The 20,848-nt window shown below is 38.5% G+C and overlaps 1 protein-coding gene across 1 annotated transcript in view; it reads right to left on the bottom strand.

Annotated features, from left to right (window-relative positions):
* STAG1 (stromal antigen 1) overlaps positions 1-20,848 on the bottom strand; it is a 74,827-nt gene that overhangs the window by 25,760 nt on the left and 28,219 nt on the right. Inside the window, exons 10-15 of the mRNA XM_009644462.2 lie at positions 20,698-20,787; positions 20,311-20,514; positions 16,022-16,092; positions 10,790-10,877; positions 9,118-9,198; positions 1,689-1,781 (exon numbers count right to left, since the gene is read on the bottom strand). Coding sequence (XP_009642757.1) covers positions 1,689-1,781; positions 9,118-9,198; positions 10,790-10,877; positions 16,022-16,092; positions 20,311-20,514; positions 20,698-20,787 — 627 coding nt within the window. The remainder of the gene's footprint in view (positions 1-1,688; positions 1,782-9,117; positions 9,199-10,789; positions 10,878-16,021; positions 16,093-20,310; positions 20,515-20,697; positions 20,788-20,848) is intronic.

The following is a 20,848-nucleotide window of genomic DNA, read 5'->3' as shown; positions in this document are numbered from 1 at the left end:
ACAGAACTGTGAACTGCAAAGGAGCTTCTAAGAAAAGTTTAAGTCACCAATGAAAAAACATCCATTATGGCCGCTAATAATAAGAGAATAAAAACATGTTAATAAATATCAAGAACAAAACCCACTGCAGTCACGGGAAGTATCATTTACCATTTGTTGACGCAGAAAAGACATTAGTGCTAGCTTAAGCTAGAATGGTTGGTATTCTCATAAAGCTAGATGATATTTTCATGTTATATAATATTAATAAGATAAGCCAAGAGTAACTACGCAGAATATTAAAAAACAATTACTAAAGATAAATCTGCTGGAAGACAATGACACGTCAAGTCTTTTAATACATAAACTAGCAACATCTCCGAGCCTTTAATATTTGTATTTATCAACTTGCAGAACACAGTGTAAATGCCAAGCAGAGCTATCTTTCAAAAAATAAAACTGTTTTTTAAGAAGTATTAGCTTTTAAAAAACATGGGCAAAAACCACAGGCCAGTTAGAGTCTTTGCAAAATCTTGGGAGGCCTGATAGAATGCAATCTGTAGACAACTAAAAGATGTCAACAGACTTGATATAAATCAGCATATATTCATAAAATCTCAGCAAACCAGCTATTTTTCTTTTCCGAGACTGCAAATTATTTCAACAAGCCCTTGGATTTCTTTTATTTCAATTTCTAAATACATATAGCAGAAGCCTCCCACTCCATTCATACGTGGCTTTCCAAAAATCTAAACCAGCGAATTGGGTAACTACACTGAACCATAAAAAAATCCGGTACCTTATAATGCAATCACATTTCACATATATACTTTTGGCGTATGTGTGAACAACCATCCAAGTGCGGAGAGATGCATGCACTCAAGTTTTCAGTCAGCCTACCAAGCCGCAACCTAAGCTAGAATGGTTGTATTGATGAGAATATAAAAAATCCTCCTGATCTATTTCTATAATGAACACACTGTTTAAATAGATATTTTACTCATTTTCTCAAGGAGACATCTGTGAAGTGACAAGTTTTGCGTAGTGTGAGAGGACACTACATTCTTAGTGTTATTTCAGAGTATTTCTGTAAAATGAATTAACTTTTTTTTCTGCTAGAAAATATGCAGTAGTATGACCTGTACTGCTAGAAGCCTCAATTTTCTCCCATTAGCCACAATGAGAAAGAGATATGATAATTAGTATTCACTACTACATGTAACTGAATTATTAGGATAATGAAATATCGCCAAGGCCTCAGGCATTTGCCTTGAGCAGGAAAGCAGTCGCTCTCGACTCCCTGTCAGTCAATAACAAGGGGGAGAAATCCAGAAATATACAGAGATAGATTCAGTCCATTTGAGGTCTCCATCATCCTCTAAAAGTGCCTGTTGCCACCTGTTAATACAGTAAACATCTAAAGGAATAGGTATTTATTTTAGCTGACTGAGTTAGATGCCTAAAGTTATGACAGCTGAACATGAGCCTTAAGCACCCAGGTAATTCTTACTGTTATACCAAAGATTAATTTCACATTAGCTGTGCTTTGAAGGTGCTTTTAATACAGCTCGTCCTATGAACTTTGTTCAGTTTTATTTAGACAGAAGGCACAGATGATTTTACTTTAAGTTTGATACAGTGTCATCGTGAGTTTACTTCAGTTTAATATTCACAGTTTTCTAAAAGCATGTGACACACATTTCCTTTACCTGTTCTTTGACTGGAGTGTTGACATTTGATAGACACTGCTGGCAGACAGCCAGAAAGGATTTCACAGTTTTCCTCAATACCAACAAGTCCTCCTAGAATAAACATTAAAATGGGATAATATATAAATATTAATAAAAGGTTGCTATAAAAAAGCAAAATAAAAAGACGATGATAATTTCATACGTTCAATCTTATAAACTAGCCAAAACAGAAAAGGCTGTGAAAAAAATATTCATAGAGCAGAGTAAAACAAGTCATTAGTTTTCAGAGGAATGACCCCAAGTTTCAATAATAATAATAATAACAACAACAATAATAATACATTCCTGAGTTAAAATGTCTGTATTTTATATTGCATGTAAATCATAAATGTTTCAGAACAAAAGACAACGTGCCCTACAGAACAACATCCAACCTAAATCTAAAGAAGTTACATAGGGTACATGCAACATTTTCCATGCTAAAAATTCAGGTTTTATCAATTATGCTGGCTGTCCAGTCCACGTGTCTCATTTCTAGTTTTAGCTTTCCTTACTGCTTCCTATCATGAGATCTTGTTATTCTTTGTTTACTGAAAAGCATTTTTGTGGTCTGTATGTTCTTCCTGTACTGGCTCACAACAGAAGGCTGGTCTGCAAGCGTGCCAAAGCGTCCCAAGTGTTCCAAAATCTCTGAACCCCTTATAATTTTCAATAGAGTGAATGTAATTTTCTGATTTCTGACACTGAAGGTCTGTGAGCTACCTTGCCTTCCTATTCCTAATAGATTTTTCTTTGGTAATATAGCCAAGGATCCCTTTGTGCCACTGCATTACACTGCCATTACATGATCTGTAAGAACGCTCTGCTCTAAGTCACAATTTTCCACTCATCAGCCTTCTTGTTCCCAGATATAAGCCTTCCATTTGGCAGCATTAAAATGCCTCTTTCTTTTCTTAATTCTATTTTTTTTACCAATTGATATAAGTAATCCGCATTTTAAATACCTTCGCTTTACCTTCTCTGATGATTGGTAATAATAATCAGTTTTTATCAGAGAACAGATCCCTCCCAGAATGCATCAAAAGCCATTCCCTTGTGGGATGATTTCCCACTTACAGATTTTCTCTCATATATTAATCAGCTTTGAGCTACTGAATATGAATTACATTAAATTCACATGTTCACCTGAAATGCAATGTGATACTAATGTCTTAGAGAAACTGGTATTTCAACTGGTTTCCATATCAAGTCAAAAATGCAATCTTCTCAAGAAAAAACTTATTTGTTCCTTCCGGTCTTATCTGTTGGCCATATTCCTTCTGCCCTTCAGTCTGTGCTGACTGTGTTTTCTATCAGACAGTCCAAGATTTTACACCTAGGACCAATGCCAGTCTTATCAAGTCACTGTTACATAATAATGTGATTTACAGCTTTAAACACTGGGATTACAATCACTTTAATAACTTCATACTTTCTATCAAAATTATCTTCCATTTAGATGTTAATGAATTCAACAGAGAAACTTGAACCTATGAAAAATCCTATATAAAGGTTAAAAAGTGAATGAACATGTATCCCATTTTTCTGTCAAAGAATGAGTAACATGTAGGTACACATTATTTATTATCCTCTCTCTTGATAGCATGACAAAGATTAATTTTGAAAAGTTAGAGACAGCAAAAGAAAGCCCAACTGAACAGTGCAACGGAGTCATCTGGAACTTTTCTAAATTTGGAGAAATCCCCAGACTACTAGAGAGTGGTAATTCTTTTTAAAAGATAAAATGGGAATAAAAAAAACAATTACATTTTCAAGTTTTTTACCATTCTCAGGCACTCAGCCAAGGCTCCTGAGGTGTCATCATCTAATACGCTGGCTTCAGCAGAAAAACTGGTATAAAAAATTTTACCATCATCTTGGTTGCTGGGTAAAACCATGGGATCACACTGTGAACGGGATCACTAAAGAGACCCAGGATAAAAATAACCCTTTCTTGAACCACACAGCAGAATAACTTCAAATTTAACTAGCCCATGGCAGGAACAAGAATGAGCTGCTAAGAGCAAGGACTTGTATTGGCTTTGCCCCCACCTGTAACTGAACAACTGTGTTCACAAGACTGCTATCAAAAATTCTTCAGTTTTTCTAGCTTTAAATTGAAGCTTGTTTTTTCCACTGAAGCCATGTAGAAATGCTGTGCTTTTGCTAGGTTCATCTAACAAACCTGACACTTTTCGTCCTCTTTTCCCATTGCCTTTCCTCTAAATTACTTATCTACAGCATTAACTTCCTTCTCCTTGCAACTCCCAAGTCTTCCATAAACTTTACAATGTTCCAGAGCCATTAGCTTTCAACTCAGCTGTGGAACACAATCCAACCTTTTGCACCTTGTGACTCTTTTCCTCCCTTCAGCACATTGTGCTTCCTTTTATTGTGCCTATAGAAATGTGAAAAGTCACCAAGTCGCTATGTTGTTCTTTAAATCCCTCTTTAAATCCCCTCTACCAATTCCTCTGCCTACTAATCACTTGGTAACAGCTTTTTTTTTTTTTACTGTTCAAAGATTTTGGACTCTATTCTTCTGCAAATATTTCCTTTTCATTACATACTTGTACAGTGCATAGCATAATGGTCCCAGACACCTTATTTAATACATGAAGAAATCTAGATGGAAACAACAATTGTACCGTCTAATCTCCAAGGCTCCTACCTCAAGACTGTACTTGCTCCTCAAGATCTACAGACAAGAGAACTCCTGCTGAGAAATTACCAGCTTCCTTTGAAACCATCCTCAATCTCCTTTTCACGTGAAGAACAGTTTTCCTCTAGGCTACAACAGATTGTTCCCACAAATACACAGAATAAATCCCTTCCCCCCAATACTGTGCTGCTTATTGACGGCCCATGCAGTCACGGCCTCAACCTCCCCTGAACATGTACAAGATGACAACCAAAGATTAGAGAATTAGACTATGGACATTTCAAGGCTTACACATTTCATCCTTGCCTGCTGCAACCCTCCTTTTAATAATCAAATTTTCCTTTCAGATCTTAGACACTGACTTTACTGTCTTTCCTTTTCTTTCCACTGGCCACCTTGAAAAAGAGGTTTAAAATAACCCTGCCCCAAGTCTATGCTGTATTTATGTTAACTGGTGGAATCTGTATTATTGGGCAGGTAATTTGGACTTCCTTACTAATTCAAATAATCAGTAATTATAATCCTTACATTAAAATGTCTTTGAAACAATTTGATACTGATATCGCTTCATTAAGATCTATGATCAAAATTGTAATCTGCAAATGATATGCCATCGTGTGGGGGAATCTGCAGAGGACCCTCTTGGTAACAGCCTGCACAAACAACAGCTGACACGATGAGCACACGAGTGCAACAGTGATGGTGAACAGAACACCCAAACCTACTTGTTCTGAGGGGCTGTTTGCCTAAAACCTGACAATGCTAAGAGGAAAGTTAACAATGAATTTGCTTAAAATGACCAGATTAAACAGTAACCAGGAGATTACCAAGAAACTTTTGAGAAAAGGGGTTGTTACCTTGAAAAGAAGTATAAAAGCATCTAGTGTTCTGGCTTACCCGCTCTGTAGCTAATACTTATCCTGGAGATGTGTGGCACTAACTGCAGGTTAATCACGTGTTGTTAATAAATCAATGAGCTGACTTGATACTGACTTGATTCTAATTTGATTTAAACCACAAGAATCAAACAGTTTTTCCCTGCCACATATATAAAGCCTATAGACCAGCACACCTGGCCTCATGTAGTCAGCCATAATCCAAAACATTACAGCTGTAATATAAAGTATCCCTCAGAAAGCAGTAAGTGTGCCCTGGGCTTGGGCATTAATGCCCAGGACAGTTTCTAAACAAGGGGAATCCTCTTAGGAAAGAGGCTGTATTTTTGGAAGAGCCATCTGAACACCAGATAAAGAATAATTTAATTCCAAAAAGGTTCTGTTCCCAATAGTATACCCCTGGTTGTCATGTATGACTCTACCCTAGAAACAATACACAAAATTATTACGCCATTTTGAGCTCTACTCAAAGAAGTCACTTTGAAAGAAATACAGATTTGGGAACCACCCATCCTACCTGCAAGCTCCCTGCAATAAAACGTACACCTAATGGATGCAGAACATACTTGATTGAGTAATGTAAGACTTGCCAATATATCCCCACTACTACCAAACTAAATACTTCCTCCCACAGAAACATCAATACCCTTGAATCCCGTACTTAATTCCAAAATGTTAGTATACTTTATCCTGTGCGTTGAATGTCTGCATGGTAACTAAGCATGTGAAACAGAGCAGCTACTATTTGCCAGCATGAACTCACACAAATGACCCAGCTGGCAGCAGATGAACATTTCTTACAGATCAATCCTTCCATCTCTGATCTCTCAGCCTGGATGCTCAAGGGAAATCTAAAAAAATCATCTTCTAAACATGAGCCTGGGAACAGAAATTGATAAATCTACTGGATACAGAAAAACAAGGACTCAGGGTTAGTTTTATGACATATTATAAATTCCCTTCTCCCCACTAGCCTTTTCATCTTTCATCTTCCTTCTCTTCCCCACTATCCAGCTCCTACTTCCCTCCTAGTAACTGTCTTAGCACTTCACCCTCCCCTGCTCCCACGCCCCTATAGGTACCAATGACCTTTTTCCTTTTCCTTCAGAGACAATTTACCTGATCTGTATCTACAAACCAAGCAATTGTTCTCATCTTGTATTCTGCTTTTGTTTCAAACCTGAAAGGCTTGTGTGCCCCTCTAATTTTTACAGCTATATCCATTGGTCTACTAAAGACAGCACTTTAGCCTAAAAACCATCACCTTCCTCTGTCCTTAGATCATAGATCAGCTACAGCAAAGCAACACTAGAAAGCTGGATGGACCCTACACATTAAAATACCATGTCAGAAATCTTCCTGTAAAAGCACGAATACTTAGAAAATGGTCATGAAATACGCTATTTTTCATTTTGGGATGCTCATGTTAATGCCTTTGTCTTTCCACACATCATACTTTAGAAGTGATCCCCTTTAATGTCTGCTAATATACAAAACTAAATCATGGCTTATAAAACAACCATGGGCAAAATGATCTCCTAATGGATTGAACAACAGATATAGTGCAGATCAGATTTATTTTCACAGTGAACAAACTACAATGGAAAATTTGATAGAAAAAATCCACATACAACAAAATGCTACAACCCCATCAGGTTTGTGGATTTCTCTTTATTCTTTTGCGTTGTGAGCATGGCTGAGGTTGCTGGCCAGGTGTGAAGAGCTGAAGGACATTAATGCAGAACTATGCAGGCAGAACACTCATTATTTTTGTAGGGGGTGGGGTGAAACCCCAAACAGTAAGTTAATAATTGCTCTCTAAGTTAGAGTAATTACAATTTTCACTGGGGATTCCAGAAACAGAACTGACTTGTACTTCAAATTGTCATTCTCAGTGGTTCTTTCCATTCCTATGAACTACTTTATGACTAATAAGAATCAGAATAGTATTAGAAAGACACAAAAGATCAAGGCTATTCTGTATTCATCTCATAAAACAAAGTCTCATATAAATGTATCCTATTTTGAAAAAGTAGGCAAAGCCATACAATTGAACTAAGCTCGCCTGCAAGAAAAAACCAATCACTGAAATAAATAAAGGTCGTCTTCTCTTTCTGTTTAACTGGACCATCATGGTAATACTGGAAACAACAGTCCACACCAATACTTTGACACCAAAATGCAAGGCTTCTGACCAGGCCCTATGCAGACACATGCTGTATACGTTAGTCACTAGCTGTGGTTTATGGTAAGTATGTTTCTTTTGCTAGATTTTAGACACAAGAAAACATGAAACTTTTTCCAGCAATGTTGACAGCTATCAACCTGCACCATCTATGTTATACTGCAGCAATTTACTGGTTTTAGTTCAAAAATATGGAGAAATGCAGTGACGGGAGATGAGAACCTTACCAAACGCTCTGTGCCTCGGCATTTGCACCCAGAGCAAGGCAAGACTGGGCATTGCTGCCCAAGGGGCCCAGCAAATAAATAGGAGGACAGAGTTGCTGCGCATCTTCAGGAGTGGGTAAGATGCCTAAGCAAGACCCAACAGTCAAGAGCACATGGGGAAAAATTAAATAATGGTGTTGAAGACAGTGTCTAGGCTTGGACAATCAACCAGGTGCTCTAAGTGCTTGGTTTCGCATACCCAAGTCACTCACTACGCAGGTAACCAGCAGGCCGGTTTTCCTTACTAGGGAAGCATTAGAATGAGATTCGGTGTGTTGGTTTTACGGAGTTACAGGTTGAAGCAATGTATGGCCTCCTGGGTTTACTTTTAGTTACTCAGCTCCTTCTGGCAAAGTGAAATTTCTCCCTAAGGATAACAAAGCAGCTAGCTAGGAAGACTTCAGATGTTTTATTGCAGTGAGATTCTGAGTTCATTTAAAATAAATGGGGATGTATTCAGTTTTCTCAGTTCTAAGGGGTCAAGATGTAATATTATATACTATCCACAAGCTAAAGAAGCTGAGATGGGGAAAATGGGAATGAAAGCCAGAACAAAGAATACCAATTATGCTTTTTTCTAGTAGCTATTTTTAAATGTCAATATATGTCAGTATTCAAAAGAAAAACCAAAGAATTCACAAGGTATTTTTATATTTTTTTATGTAAATAAAATTTTTATTTTATTAGTACTTTAGTACAGAATTTTTTTCTTTTTGATGCTGATGGGGAAGTACACTTCCTACCCCAGTTTTCCTACCATTTTAATTTGATGTATTACTATTGAAAAAGCCATAAAAAGACAGGATGTTGGCCTCTGACTGAGAGAAGAGCTAAGGAAAGGTCCTGGAAAAGCTAAGTATAGTAAACAAGTTACATGTAATATGGTCCTTACTGCATTACACTTGCGTGTACTTACTTTTTAATAGTAATCGTCACTGCGAGTAACCTTATATTTATATTTAGCAACATAAAAGATGTAAGTCAAAGGTAAGCAAGGAAAATACACATAAATATTAAGCTACCTGTGGTGTACAGATCAACAGTATTGCTTACAACTATTAGGTAAGCATCGTCAACATTACTTACCTGTTCAAGGCAAACTGTTGTACTCACAACAAAGTGCATTAAGTATCTTCAACAATAAAAAATATAAAAATCAGCTAGTATCAAATCCTGATAAAGACAAGCTTCTGCTGTTTGGATAGCTTATTTAGACACATGCATGATGTTAAACAGATCTTGAAATACCAAATAAATCAAACCACCAGCATTTTATATCTGTTTCACAACGATATAAAATGACCATATAGTGGGTAGAATTACAGACAATCGGGTCTAATGCCTTTTGAGTCAAGTTGCGTTTCTTCAGAAAAATCTGTATGATCAAATGTCTGCTTACTTTGGAAGGGGAGCCTTCAGTGATCTTCACCAGCTGCCAGAGAATAGAGTAATGGGAACACTGCAGTGCCTGAACAACTATCTGTAACAGGGGGAACAGAAAGAATCCCAGCACATTGGAAACATCAAGCATATCAGAAAAGCATAAATTTATAACGTGTTTTGAGGAGAAGAAATAGGAGCAGCTCTTAGGTAGTACTTTTGGTTTTCAAGGATATTATGTTTTTCCTTAGTCAGTTTGGTGCAATAATAAACTAGGCTACTACAGGTGAAAAAAATACTGTGTAAAAGCTGGGAAACAGAACAGAAAACTGCATTAGAGTACAGCAAGAGGTGATGTCACAGCATGGTAGAAGTACAACCCAACATCTACATATCTCAAATCAAAAACATCTGTTTAAATACCTCTAAATGTGACTTCACTAGTAAAACAGTCTGGAAATTTGTTCCACTGTCAAATGAACATGTAGCCCAATTTCTAAAATAAGGGAGAAAATACCAATTTTCTCATAGAGAAGACTAGGCTCGTATTTATGGTGCCCATAAAAGCATCCATGGTGTCTTTTATTTAAAATTTCAAATCTATATTAGGTCTTAAAAATTTAAAAATATTTTTGGCTTGAAGATGCTTCCCACAGTTTGTGGTTCTGTGCAGAATAAATCAAGTTTATAACAGCTTTTTTAAAAGGTATAACTAAAGACCAAACCGTTACTTTTAAGTGAACTCCTTCTAGTGGACTGGGGGAAGAAATACTGAGGAGAGTTCAGATTTCAGAACTTTTTTCCTAAGATATTACAGAAGTATTTGGGGGAGCCATATCACTGTCAAACCCAGAAACTGAAGATGGCTGGCAGTTGCAGGGACAGTTTTTATCTGCTGGCCCCTTCCCTCCAGGTAGCACAATTCCAGCATTAAGCAGCAACCGCAGAGAGAGCAGGAGGTCCCACAGCTTAAAGCCACAACTTTCACGTGGCATGTGGCAATGTGTCCTCCATATGGTCCTTTTTAGAAAATACTTTTACAGAATTTAATGAGATTTTTTTTTTTTTCTAAATGAAGTCGGGTTAGAATTAACAACGGGCCTCTAATTGAATCAAACTATAACTTAAAATGTGCTGAAATACTGGAGCAGGCAGCCTGCAGTTTATACTGGTATCCTGGGAGAATCCAGAACGGTCCCTCTGCTCATCCATGAGAAGACTAAAACCAAACTAGGAGGAAACAAAGTCCAAGATATGTCCACTAAAAGAACTCCACTGGAAAGGCTGGCCAGCACCCCTGCTAAATGTTCTTGTTTCCTGGGTTTCATAAGCTTCCATCTGACCTGCAATGCACAATAATAATTTGTGATAATTCTAACTGCTGCCAAGGTTTACAAATGTTGGGCTTCAGTATAAACATCATGATTTATGCATTGCTTTTCACAGCCAGGAACATTAGTTACTCCTTACTTTACAGATGAGAAAGGTGAGGCAAGTAGCTGAAAAATCACAGAAACCAAGATTTTTCACCTCCCGGACAGTGCCTCACTACAATATAAATTTCATTCAAAACTCCAAGTTCTTAATGAAAAACTGAAGTCTAGTGCATTAATCTTCTGAATTTCTCTATGACTAGACTCTTTAAAACTTTGAATCCACAAACGATGCAATGCAGGTGTTGCTAACTGTACCTGTTCTGGCATAGCTCCATGTTCAATTCCAGTTCTTAGTAATCTGTAGCAGTTACTGAACAGATCCCATTTTGTAAGATCATGAGCACTAGAATGAGAGGTAATAAAGAGACGTCAGTTGTGTTCCTCAAAACTCCACATCACAGCAAGAATACAGTCTGACCTGACAGCCCAGTGAGCAGCTTGGTATTTTTGCAAAGCTGAGACAACGCAGCCTGCTGACAAAGCAGCTGCACAATTAGTTCAAACCATGCTAAAAGCAGAAGTTAGGCCTTCTGATGATTGAGAAACATGCTTTACTAGATGAGATTTTTGTAGGGAGAAGATAAGCTCTCTGCATACTATACATCTTTAAAGGTTACTTAAGTGTAGCTACAAGCTCCTTCTCAGTGTTGCCTGTAAATTGTCTTTCCTCTTTGGTTCTAAACATTGACAGACCTCCAGAAGGCGCTTCTCTGGCACTGCAGCAGAAACCATGGCCAAACTCTAGCAATAAAAACTGAATGAAAAATGGCTTTAAGCAAAATAAAGTTACATATTTTTCTGCTGCATCATTTGGAGAAAAATGATACACATTATCACTAGGTATTAAATATCCTGAAATGCCTAAGTAAGACAGCATGATGTATGTGTATATGTGGTTGTCACCCCCATTCATTGTTTCACATTTCAGGTGTACCAACCTGATTCGCCAGTGAGGGGAATACAAATGAGATTAGCAACTTATATTCTACAGCCTTACAGACCTCAAGAGCTTATGATATAGCTTTTTAAATAAAGAACTGAGAAATGCAGGAGAAATTGCAAAACATCAGGTTGTCTGAAAGACAAAAATTCTCTCTCAAAAAAGAATTTAAGTTAAACACATTTTTCTGCAGTGGAATTAAACTGAGATTATTTGAAACAATTTATAATATGTTTCTCAAAGAGCAAGCAACCTCAGAATAATCAGAAACTTGGTGATTAAAATACTCACCTGGAAAAAGGGATACTCAGCCTGAATTGGCAAGTCTGAATTAAATAAAGTGGTCTCTTGCATCTGGCTCCCTTTCATCCCAGCACCTTGATCACCAAGATATGCTCACTTTTGCCACCTCTTTGCTCTGCCCTGCTCTGGAGCTGCCTGACTTTGTTTAAATAATTAACTACCCTGCTCAGCCAGAAAGAATAATTCTCTACTTATGAAATGGGCAGAGGTTTAACTCAAGACTGGTAATACCTAGATCCTGTTGAAACCCATAGTATGAAATTCTTCCCAGTCTGGAGCTTTTTAGCCCTGGAAAACCTCACCAATAAAGGTTTCACGGAAAACATGACAATTAATGCCCTTGTGCTGAGAGCAAGTGAAGTATGCACTCAATGACTTTGTCATTAAGCCAAGGTGCATCTTGACGTTGAATTCAAATCCTTCAATAGAACAATAGGAAAACTTGAAAAAAAGGAAATAAAAATGTAAAAATACTCCTCCTGCCTTAGATTCTGGATGGTCTTCAAAGTATGGAAATAAAATGTTTCATAGATAAATTATAGGCTGTCAGAGAACTGCCTCTGACTAGTGATATTAAGCACATAGATGCTGCTTCAGGAAATCACAGGGTTGCTAGCAAGGCTGAGTTGTACCTCCTTAATTACAGCGCTGTAATTAAAGCAGTAAAATCTCCTTGGTGTGCAGAGGCAGATATCAGCATAGATTATCCTACAGAGAATACGAAAGGAAAAACTGTCTCATTTCTGTCTTTTCAATTTAGAGCCCTTCATGTCAGGCAGCCATCACAGGGGCCATGCCCCATTGCCTTGACAGCTAGGGGCACTTTAGCTCTTTGCTCTGAGTCTGGCCTTACAGCTGGTCTCAGGAAGAGTTTTTCAGCTTCCAAAGCTGAAAAATTCTAACTATACACAAGTTGCACAGGGTTTTTCAATATAAACTTCTTAAAGAAATCCGGTAAAACTTTGTGTCTTTTGAACTACTTAGCAATCCAAACCCTCTACCCCTCTACTCCGCTCTGGTGAGACCCACCTGGAGGCATCCAGCTCTGGAGGGATGTCAGGAAAGGCACTGACCTGTTGGAGCGGGGCCCAAAGACACCACAAAAATGATCAGAGGGTTGGAACACCTCTCCTATGAGGACAGGCTGAGAGAACTGGGGTTGTTCAGCCTGGAGAAGAGAAGGCTGAAGGGGAGACCTCATTGTGGCCTTTCAGTACCTAAAGGGGGCTTATAAGAAAGATGAGGACAAACTTTTTAGTAGGTCCTGTTGCGATAGGACATGGGGTAATGGTTTTAAACTAAAAGAGGGTAGCTTTAGACTAGATATAAGGATGCAATTTTTTACAGTGAGGTGGGTGAAACACTGGAACAGGTTGCCCGGAGAGGCTGCAGATGCCCCATCCCTGGAAACATTCAAGGTCAGGTTGGACAGGGCTCTGAGCAACCTGATCTAGTTGAAGATGACCCTGCTCCTTGCGTGGGTTTGGACTAGATGGCCTCTAAAGGTCCCTTCCAACCCAAACTATTCTATGGTTCTATGAAAAAGATAGTTATAAAGAGACCTCGGGCGTAATACAATTCTCCACAGAGGTTCAGACTGACATAGAGGCTCCAAGAAAGAAAATTCAGACAACACAGAATTTTCCCTTAGTCCCTTCCATGTCAGAGAGTCTTCATGGATTGCAGAAGACAAGGCCCAACATTTCATCCCTGTTGGGTCATGGTTTTGCCAGAAAGTAGTCAGATGAAGTAAAGGTACCAGTTCCACAGAGTCTCTGAAAGTGTGGAAGGAAGCAGCTTAGAAAATGGCCTTTAGAAATGATCTCTCCACCCATGAAACTGCTTCTCTTTTTAAAGAAGTGCAAAGTGAGAGAAGCTCTACCTTGGGCTTTGAACAGCTATGTTAGATACAGTCTAATTTCTCTACTGAGGTTTCATTTATCATCATTTCTACTTCTTCTGGATATAACAAACTTCTGAATAACTTAGTCTGAAGGATGTACTGGTCAGCTGCTGAATAAAATGTTAAGCAAAGGGTTTCTATAATAGGAAGAGAAGATCTGCTGGTCTGATCATGTCTTTACCTATCTTGGAAGTGTCCTGACTGATCATGCTTATACTGATAAAAACATGACACATATCTGGAGAGTTAGTACTGCCACTGCAGGCTTATGAAGTCAGTATCACATCTGAAGACTACTGGACAGTGACACCTGCTTTCTAAATGTTAAACAATATTCTATACACAAGACAGCATCAAAGGGCACATCCAGAGTAATGGAGGTGATGCTTGAGATTCACGTGTTTTGCACTGAATTAACTTAAGTAATTAAATAAGAATCATAGAAGTAGAATCATTTAGGTTGGAAAAGTCCTTTAAGATCAAGTCCAACCATTAACCTAACACTGCCATTCCACCACTAAACTGTGTCCCTAAGCACCACATCTAACCTGGCTTTTAAATACGTTCAGGGATGGGGACACAAAGCACAGATAAAGTAGAGTGGAATTTCTTTCACTGGAAGAAGAGAGGGACTTATTCCTTTTCAAAGCCTTAGCAACTGCTTTATCAGTGCACTTTTGGAAGATGTGAAAGGCATCAGTCATCAGCCTGCAGTTTCAAGTTCTTCAATTGATTTAGTTTCTTTTGGCTCCCAATTGATGACAGACAGTATCAGACAACAGCCACTGTTCTTTGAGACAAGAACACTTGATTCAACTTTGGAATTGAAGTTCCTAATCTCATAGCTAAAGGTTTGACAAAAATTCTGTCTTGGATGGTATGATTGTTTCCTTTCACAAAGAAATCACATCAGACGTAACAATCAGCGTAATGAAAAGATTTCATTACTTCTTTATATGCAAGCAGATATTAATTAGAAATTCCCATTGAACTATAATCTTAAATGACAAATCAGCTGAGAAATGATACACAGCTGCTCTTCAGCTCTTTAGATTTGATCCTTTCCTCTTTCCTTTTTTTGAAGGTGAAGGCAGATGTCCCCAACCCTGATTTGTGTGTCATTCTACAAAGCTTTCTTTATAGTCTGAATTAGCTCTCTTAAGTTTTGGAACCCTAAAGGAAAAAAATATATATGGGAGACCCTCAGAAAAGCCTTAAGATTTGTGCTTCCTTCTTGGATGTGAACTACAGATTTCACCGGTCCTCTCAGGAAAGGCAGAAGTGGCTTCAGCATGTTACCAGGGAGACTGGAAACCTATTTGCACATGTGTCAGCCTGCTGCACTATGGAAATTCGTAACAGTTTAATGATCTTGGTGGGACTCTTGTTGAATGGAAACAAAGAGTAGATATTGCAGAACCATTTCATGCAATGATCCAATGCAGAATTCAGGATAAGTGAAGACTAAGCACAGAAAGAAAAGAGAAATGAAATCACTAATAACAATTGATATAAAAGAGGTGGCAGAAGCAAGGTCCTCTCACATCTTGTGACAAGGAAGGAAGGATTTGTGGCACTCAGACATTTGCATATGAAGCTTTCTTAAATACTGACCAGGAGCAATTAATTCCTACAGCTGATAGGAGGGGAAGAGTAGGTCTTTGTGCTATGCTCCAAAATTCACAGTTCAAGTGGAATTTTCCAGGCTGGTCTACAAGTTATGAAGGTGCCTGTAGGTGTAACTGAGAGCAGCAGGACCCTGGGAAGCTGCTGCCTGGTTCCACTGGGGTGGTTCACACTTAGCAACTTTGCTAACAATTCAGTGAGAAACTATTTCTGACATTTCTGCAGGAAGAGAACGCACCTTCCAGGCTCTTATCATAAGCTATTTATTATTATTGTTACTACTACTACTTATTTCCATAATTTTGAGGAGAAACACCTCAAAGGCATTGAGAAACTCAGAGAAACAACTTCCTCCAGGGCTCTCCTAAGCTGAAGCTCAAAGCAAAGATTTGGCCTGCATCCACTGGTACCAGAGATAAGAAGTATCCCTTGTTCATTGAATGTCTGTTGTGCAGGGGAGTATGACTTCTAGTAGAATGTAAAAACATTTAGTGTAAGGGATGGTATGTCACTTGCAAATTAAATCTGTAAAAGTAATGGCATTAACTAAGCAAGGACCCGGATTAATCCAAACAGTTATACTGACAAATGCCACTAATCATTCATCAATCTCTATTTCATATTTCAGGCCATATATTTTCTCACTAGACATCAACTGACACTTGCTGAAATGATAAAACTAAGTCAATTTTTGAGAGAAAAAAAAATCACCTACTTGTGAAAAGAGGTTAACCTCTTTAACGTGGAGAGCACATTGTATATGTCATCATCATCAGCTTCTTCTCCCTGAAAGCGAAAGGAAATCCATTAAGAGAGTTCAGCAACCTAGCAGAATACATTACTGCATGGGGAGGAGCAGTTGCCTTTCAAGGTTTCTGTCGACATCAAAACTGACTCCGAATTTTCTAATGACTTTTTACCTAGATTCCGTAATAATAATATTTAAACAACCACTGCATAGTACTAGGAAATAAGCAAGATCATCTGACAATATTCAGCAGTATCACTGTATTAATACTCAAACCAGTATTCTCTGGCAGTAGAAATCATTCCCAAGAATAAAATCTGGGTTCTACCCAGATTATTTTACAGAAAGGACTGAACTGCAGTTTAACCATCAGCTGATAAATGTGCTACAAGAATAAAGCCAAATGCTTGCCTTGCCAGAGACCTGCAGATGTCAACAGCATTTTTTTTAAATGATCAGTGGGGAAATTTCTTTCTTTTCATGTCCTTCATTGCTGTTCACTCTGTTACAGAACGTGACATATGACAATTACATTCTGTGTACAGACTGACATACATTCAGAACTGGATGGAAGGTTTTGTTTTTAATTTAGATTTTACAAATCAGGGGGAACAGCAGTACAAGAATAAACATTGCACAATTTGATCAAAACTTTTAATGTAAATTTATTCTTTTCTTTCTGGCATTTTAAAATATCATTATCCTAATATTTTATGCAACTGAACAGCAAATTCTCTTAGTGAAACAAGTGGAAATAAGGCACTTCCGAAAGTTAATTTTTCCAGCAATTTTCTGAAATAGGAAACCCACTTACAACAGTTGTTCTCCATTTAATTTTGATAATTTTTTTTCCCATCTAAAAGCCTAACAAGACATTTTCCTGCCTTCAGATGCAATTATCAATCAATGGTTCTCTCATTATCAACCTAGAGGGAAGCCACAAAACAATGGGATACTTGCTTGGGTACAAGTACGCACATTTTTTTAATTTAAAATCTCTTTAAAATGATGAAATAGTCTTATTAAAGTTATTATTCTGCCAAGTACAACCCAGCAAAGGATATCACAAAGGCCAAAATTTTAAATCCTTGCTACTGCTGTTCTCTTTCTTGCTTTCTCCTATTTTTGTCTTGGTTTTGTCTCCACATCTTTCTCTATGTTACACGTCTAACCTCCGCAATCCTTTTTCCTTAGGGATCTAAAACTCTTATTTCTTCATTTCTCATATGACTTTTAGACACAGCTTTTCTTGGAAATCCTCAGCCCTCATCCCTCTCTCATGCAAGCGAATATACACAAAGATCATAAGCCCTTGCTTGCATTTCTCTAATCCTTCCCAATCGGGGTAAAGGAAGGGGATACATCAGAAGTATTTTGGTATCACTGGCCCACGTTCTTTCACGAGCCCAGTCTTTGTTCTCTGCCCAGTAGTCCCAGTGCATCCTTCAGGGCTTTTCCCACTGGAGCACTGCATAAAGGGAAGCGAAGGGGAATGGAGTGGGAATAAGCAGTTACTGGCTTCCTGATTCAACAGCAGTTAGTAATAAAGGAAAATTGCAGGAAAATGTTTTTCTTCTGTAGTTCATTTCTCCTGAGAAGACTGGTGGGAAGTTGTTTATGAATCCCAGCATCTCGTTGCCCTCCCCTGATTCCCCTCGGGTAAAAGGTGAGGCCAGAGGGATCTTTCAAGCAGTGTCAGAAAGGGAGAGGACAGGACTGCAGACCTGTACCGGGTACCTAAAATATGGAGTGAGTTTCCTGAAATCTCAACATTAACATATCCCTAGTCTAAAACAGCTGGACCTAAACGCGTTCCTGGCATAACTGATCTGAACTGTGGGCTGGGGGTGGAAGAGAGGTAGATTTCCAATCTCCTTTCATCTTTACTGCTTGTAGAGTTGGAACGTGGTTCTTTGAGGCCCAGAGATCACACCGCTTGTGGAAGAGGACTCCCTAGGAAGGGCTTCTGAAAATATACAGCTAGGGACTGCGAGGTAGCAAAGGGAAAGGCAGCGCTGGATCTCTTCAGATCAGAGAATCCAAGAACAACAGGACTGATGCTACAGTAAACCAAACTCAACACTAACTGGACTGCTGGCTTCCAGAAGGGCATGTGGATGACAGAAGAGGAGCTGACGGAACTAGAGGACTGGTTATTATCTCAACTCCTCTTCAAAGCTGCTGTGTGGAGGAGAATGGTTAAGTCAGAGAAAGAGCAGCTGCTATACAGCAGGAGGAATCCAAGTGTTCCTGTATCTGCTCACCGAGTTTGGGATTACAGTTGAAAAAATTATTTGTGGGTGTCTCAGCAGCACTAATAAAATGGTGAGTGGATCTTTTCTTGGGTGAAATTACCCAGGGAACAGAATGCCACCTCTGAATCCCTGAATGGATCCACAGATGAATAACGTCTATACAGCTGAACAGCGTGGAAACTTCAAGGGGGCTCTTCCAAAAAAGCTCCATGTCCTCAGACACACCTAATTTCTGTTTGTTACACTGGCTGTTACATGACTGTCTTCAGAGAGAACAAACATGGCATTTCCTTTGCAGAAGGAGAAAAAGTCAAAAGGAGACGTTTTCATAATGTCTTATGACAAGACAATATAGCAGAAATGGCAAGTCAGTGTCACAGAACTTGGATTCCACTTGCTTCTTGGTCCGATTCTTGAAAAAACCCATGGGCACTTTCTTCCATCTCAAGACAAGACAGTGTGAATGAGATGCTTTTTGCTGATCTGAGCTTGGCTGTGGAGATATAAGCTGAAGATTCAGAAGAGCCAGATCTGGAGAAACAACATAGGAGATTTGTCCCCGCATATAGAGCCAGACTGAACCTTGGTGTCGGATGCGTGGACGGCAAAACATGTGAGGACCTCACTAGAGTTCCTAAACCTCCATCAGTGGGTACCAGTGGGAAGAGTGAAGGCTACTATTTACGGTGATTAGTTACTGGGCATATGGTGTGAAAAATTTAGCTGGTTCTGAAGCTGGATCTTTGTGCTAGAAGCCTAACTTTAGCCCTTTTTGCTACCCAAGTCAGCAACAGATTCCCCAAGGTTTTTGTCTCAGAGTTTTTGGTCCTGTTGGCCAGAGGTGAGGAACTTCAAAAATCCATGGCTACTAAAACAGATGGCTAAGACATGTAATGTGGCATTAGCTGAAAGGACTCCCTTGCCACACACAGGCAGAGATGTAGCACAAATTCTGGAATGTCTTTTCAGGTTCTGCTCAGAAGTTTCTCAGAAAGCACACTTAACACGGCAGACAGCAGAGGAAATGCATTCTATCAAAGAATGTACAGTGATGCACTAACCCCTCTGGGTTATGGAGCAGCTGCTTGCTGCATGCACTGCCTTTTTTACTCATGTGCATTCCTACAGCAGGCAAATCTTTACTCTGCAATGTGATGTGACAAGGCATATATACAGTATGCCCGTATGAGGCATATTACTTAAAGATAGAAAAAAGTTTATTTTCTTTAACATGCAATTCTAAAATAGAGACTGTAGCTTAACCTTCTATAAATATACATCAAAAATGAAATGTATCTGCCACAGTGCAGTGCATAACTGGAAGCGAAAAAGATCTATGCAGCCCTTAATTTATGTTTAAAAAGCATGAGAATTACAACAAATTAAGTAGTGCTACACAAAGTTAAACTGATGTAAAGCAAGAAAAAACGAGTAAGGTTTCTATTCTTATTTAATGTATTCTGTCTTATGCATTTTGAAGGATAAATTCTTACAAGTAAATCCCAGGTACCTCCAGGTTTCAGACCTCTATCTTTATTTCATTCTTTCCAGAGCTCTTTCAATATGCCATTATAAATATTCTACTAAATCCTCTCTTTCAATCAAGACATAATCCAATCTTGATTCTGCTGCCTGCATATCCATTTGGGACTACTGGAATCACCACAAACATTAATGTAAATGCACCTTTCTCTGCATTTTTCATCAGTTTTCACCCATTCATCCATTTAATTTCTTATGTTGACTCTTTAAATACTAGACTAAATTTTCAGAAGCAGGATTGTCCTGTGGTCTTTGTTTTACAGCATCAATGCTTTGCAGGCTCAATGGCTAGTCCAAGGGATTTTCTACATGGAGAAATAGCCCTAAATAATTATGAAATAGTTGCTGCCATACTACGTTTTCAGATGGATCATTTCATTACTTGGTAAGAATGTTTTCCTGCAGTTTATCATAGCGTATTTAAGGTAGTCTAACTAAATTCATTTTAAGAAAACAAACCTCCTGCAGCAGGTCCTCTACAGAATGGTTGAATCGATCCACAAATTCATCAATTAGTTGGCTGTGGGCTATGTCAACTCTGTTCTGGATTGTGTATTCTTCACTACAGAGTATGCTGTAGGTTTTGCTGCAGGCTTCGAGAACATCTGATTCCACATGCTTTTCCACAACAAACTTAATCTGTTTCAGTAAGGCATCCAGATGCTGTAGAACAGAAAAGTTGTTCAGCTTTCACCTTACCTGAACAATGACACTCATAGAAAAAGTCATTCAAAGAATATACCAAATCAAGGTTAGATTACTAATATGCCAAGTGAAGTCACTGTGTGACTAGAACGGTAATCAGATACTTGAAAGCAGCCAGACTTCTTGCCCGATGTACTATACCTTTTCCATTCTGCCCGTGCTATAGATTTCCAGATCAAAATACTGAGGGATTTGCAGGAGATTTGCAACCTTCTCGGCATCAGCAGAATACTAGAACATCATTGAAACACAACAAAAAAATAGTGAAGTAAAAATAAACACTTACACTACA

This window comes from Egretta garzetta, unplaced genomic scaffold (assembly GCF_000687185.1).
Source record: "Egretta garzetta isolate BGI_Z169 unplaced genomic scaffold, ASM68718v1 scaffold448, whole genome shotgun sequence".
Taxonomy (NCBI): domain Eukaryota; kingdom Metazoa; phylum Chordata; class Aves; order Pelecaniformes; family Ardeidae; genus Egretta; species Egretta garzetta.
The sequence above is the reverse complement of the archived record's forward strand: the minus strand, read 5'-3'. Positions and strand labels throughout refer to the sequence as shown.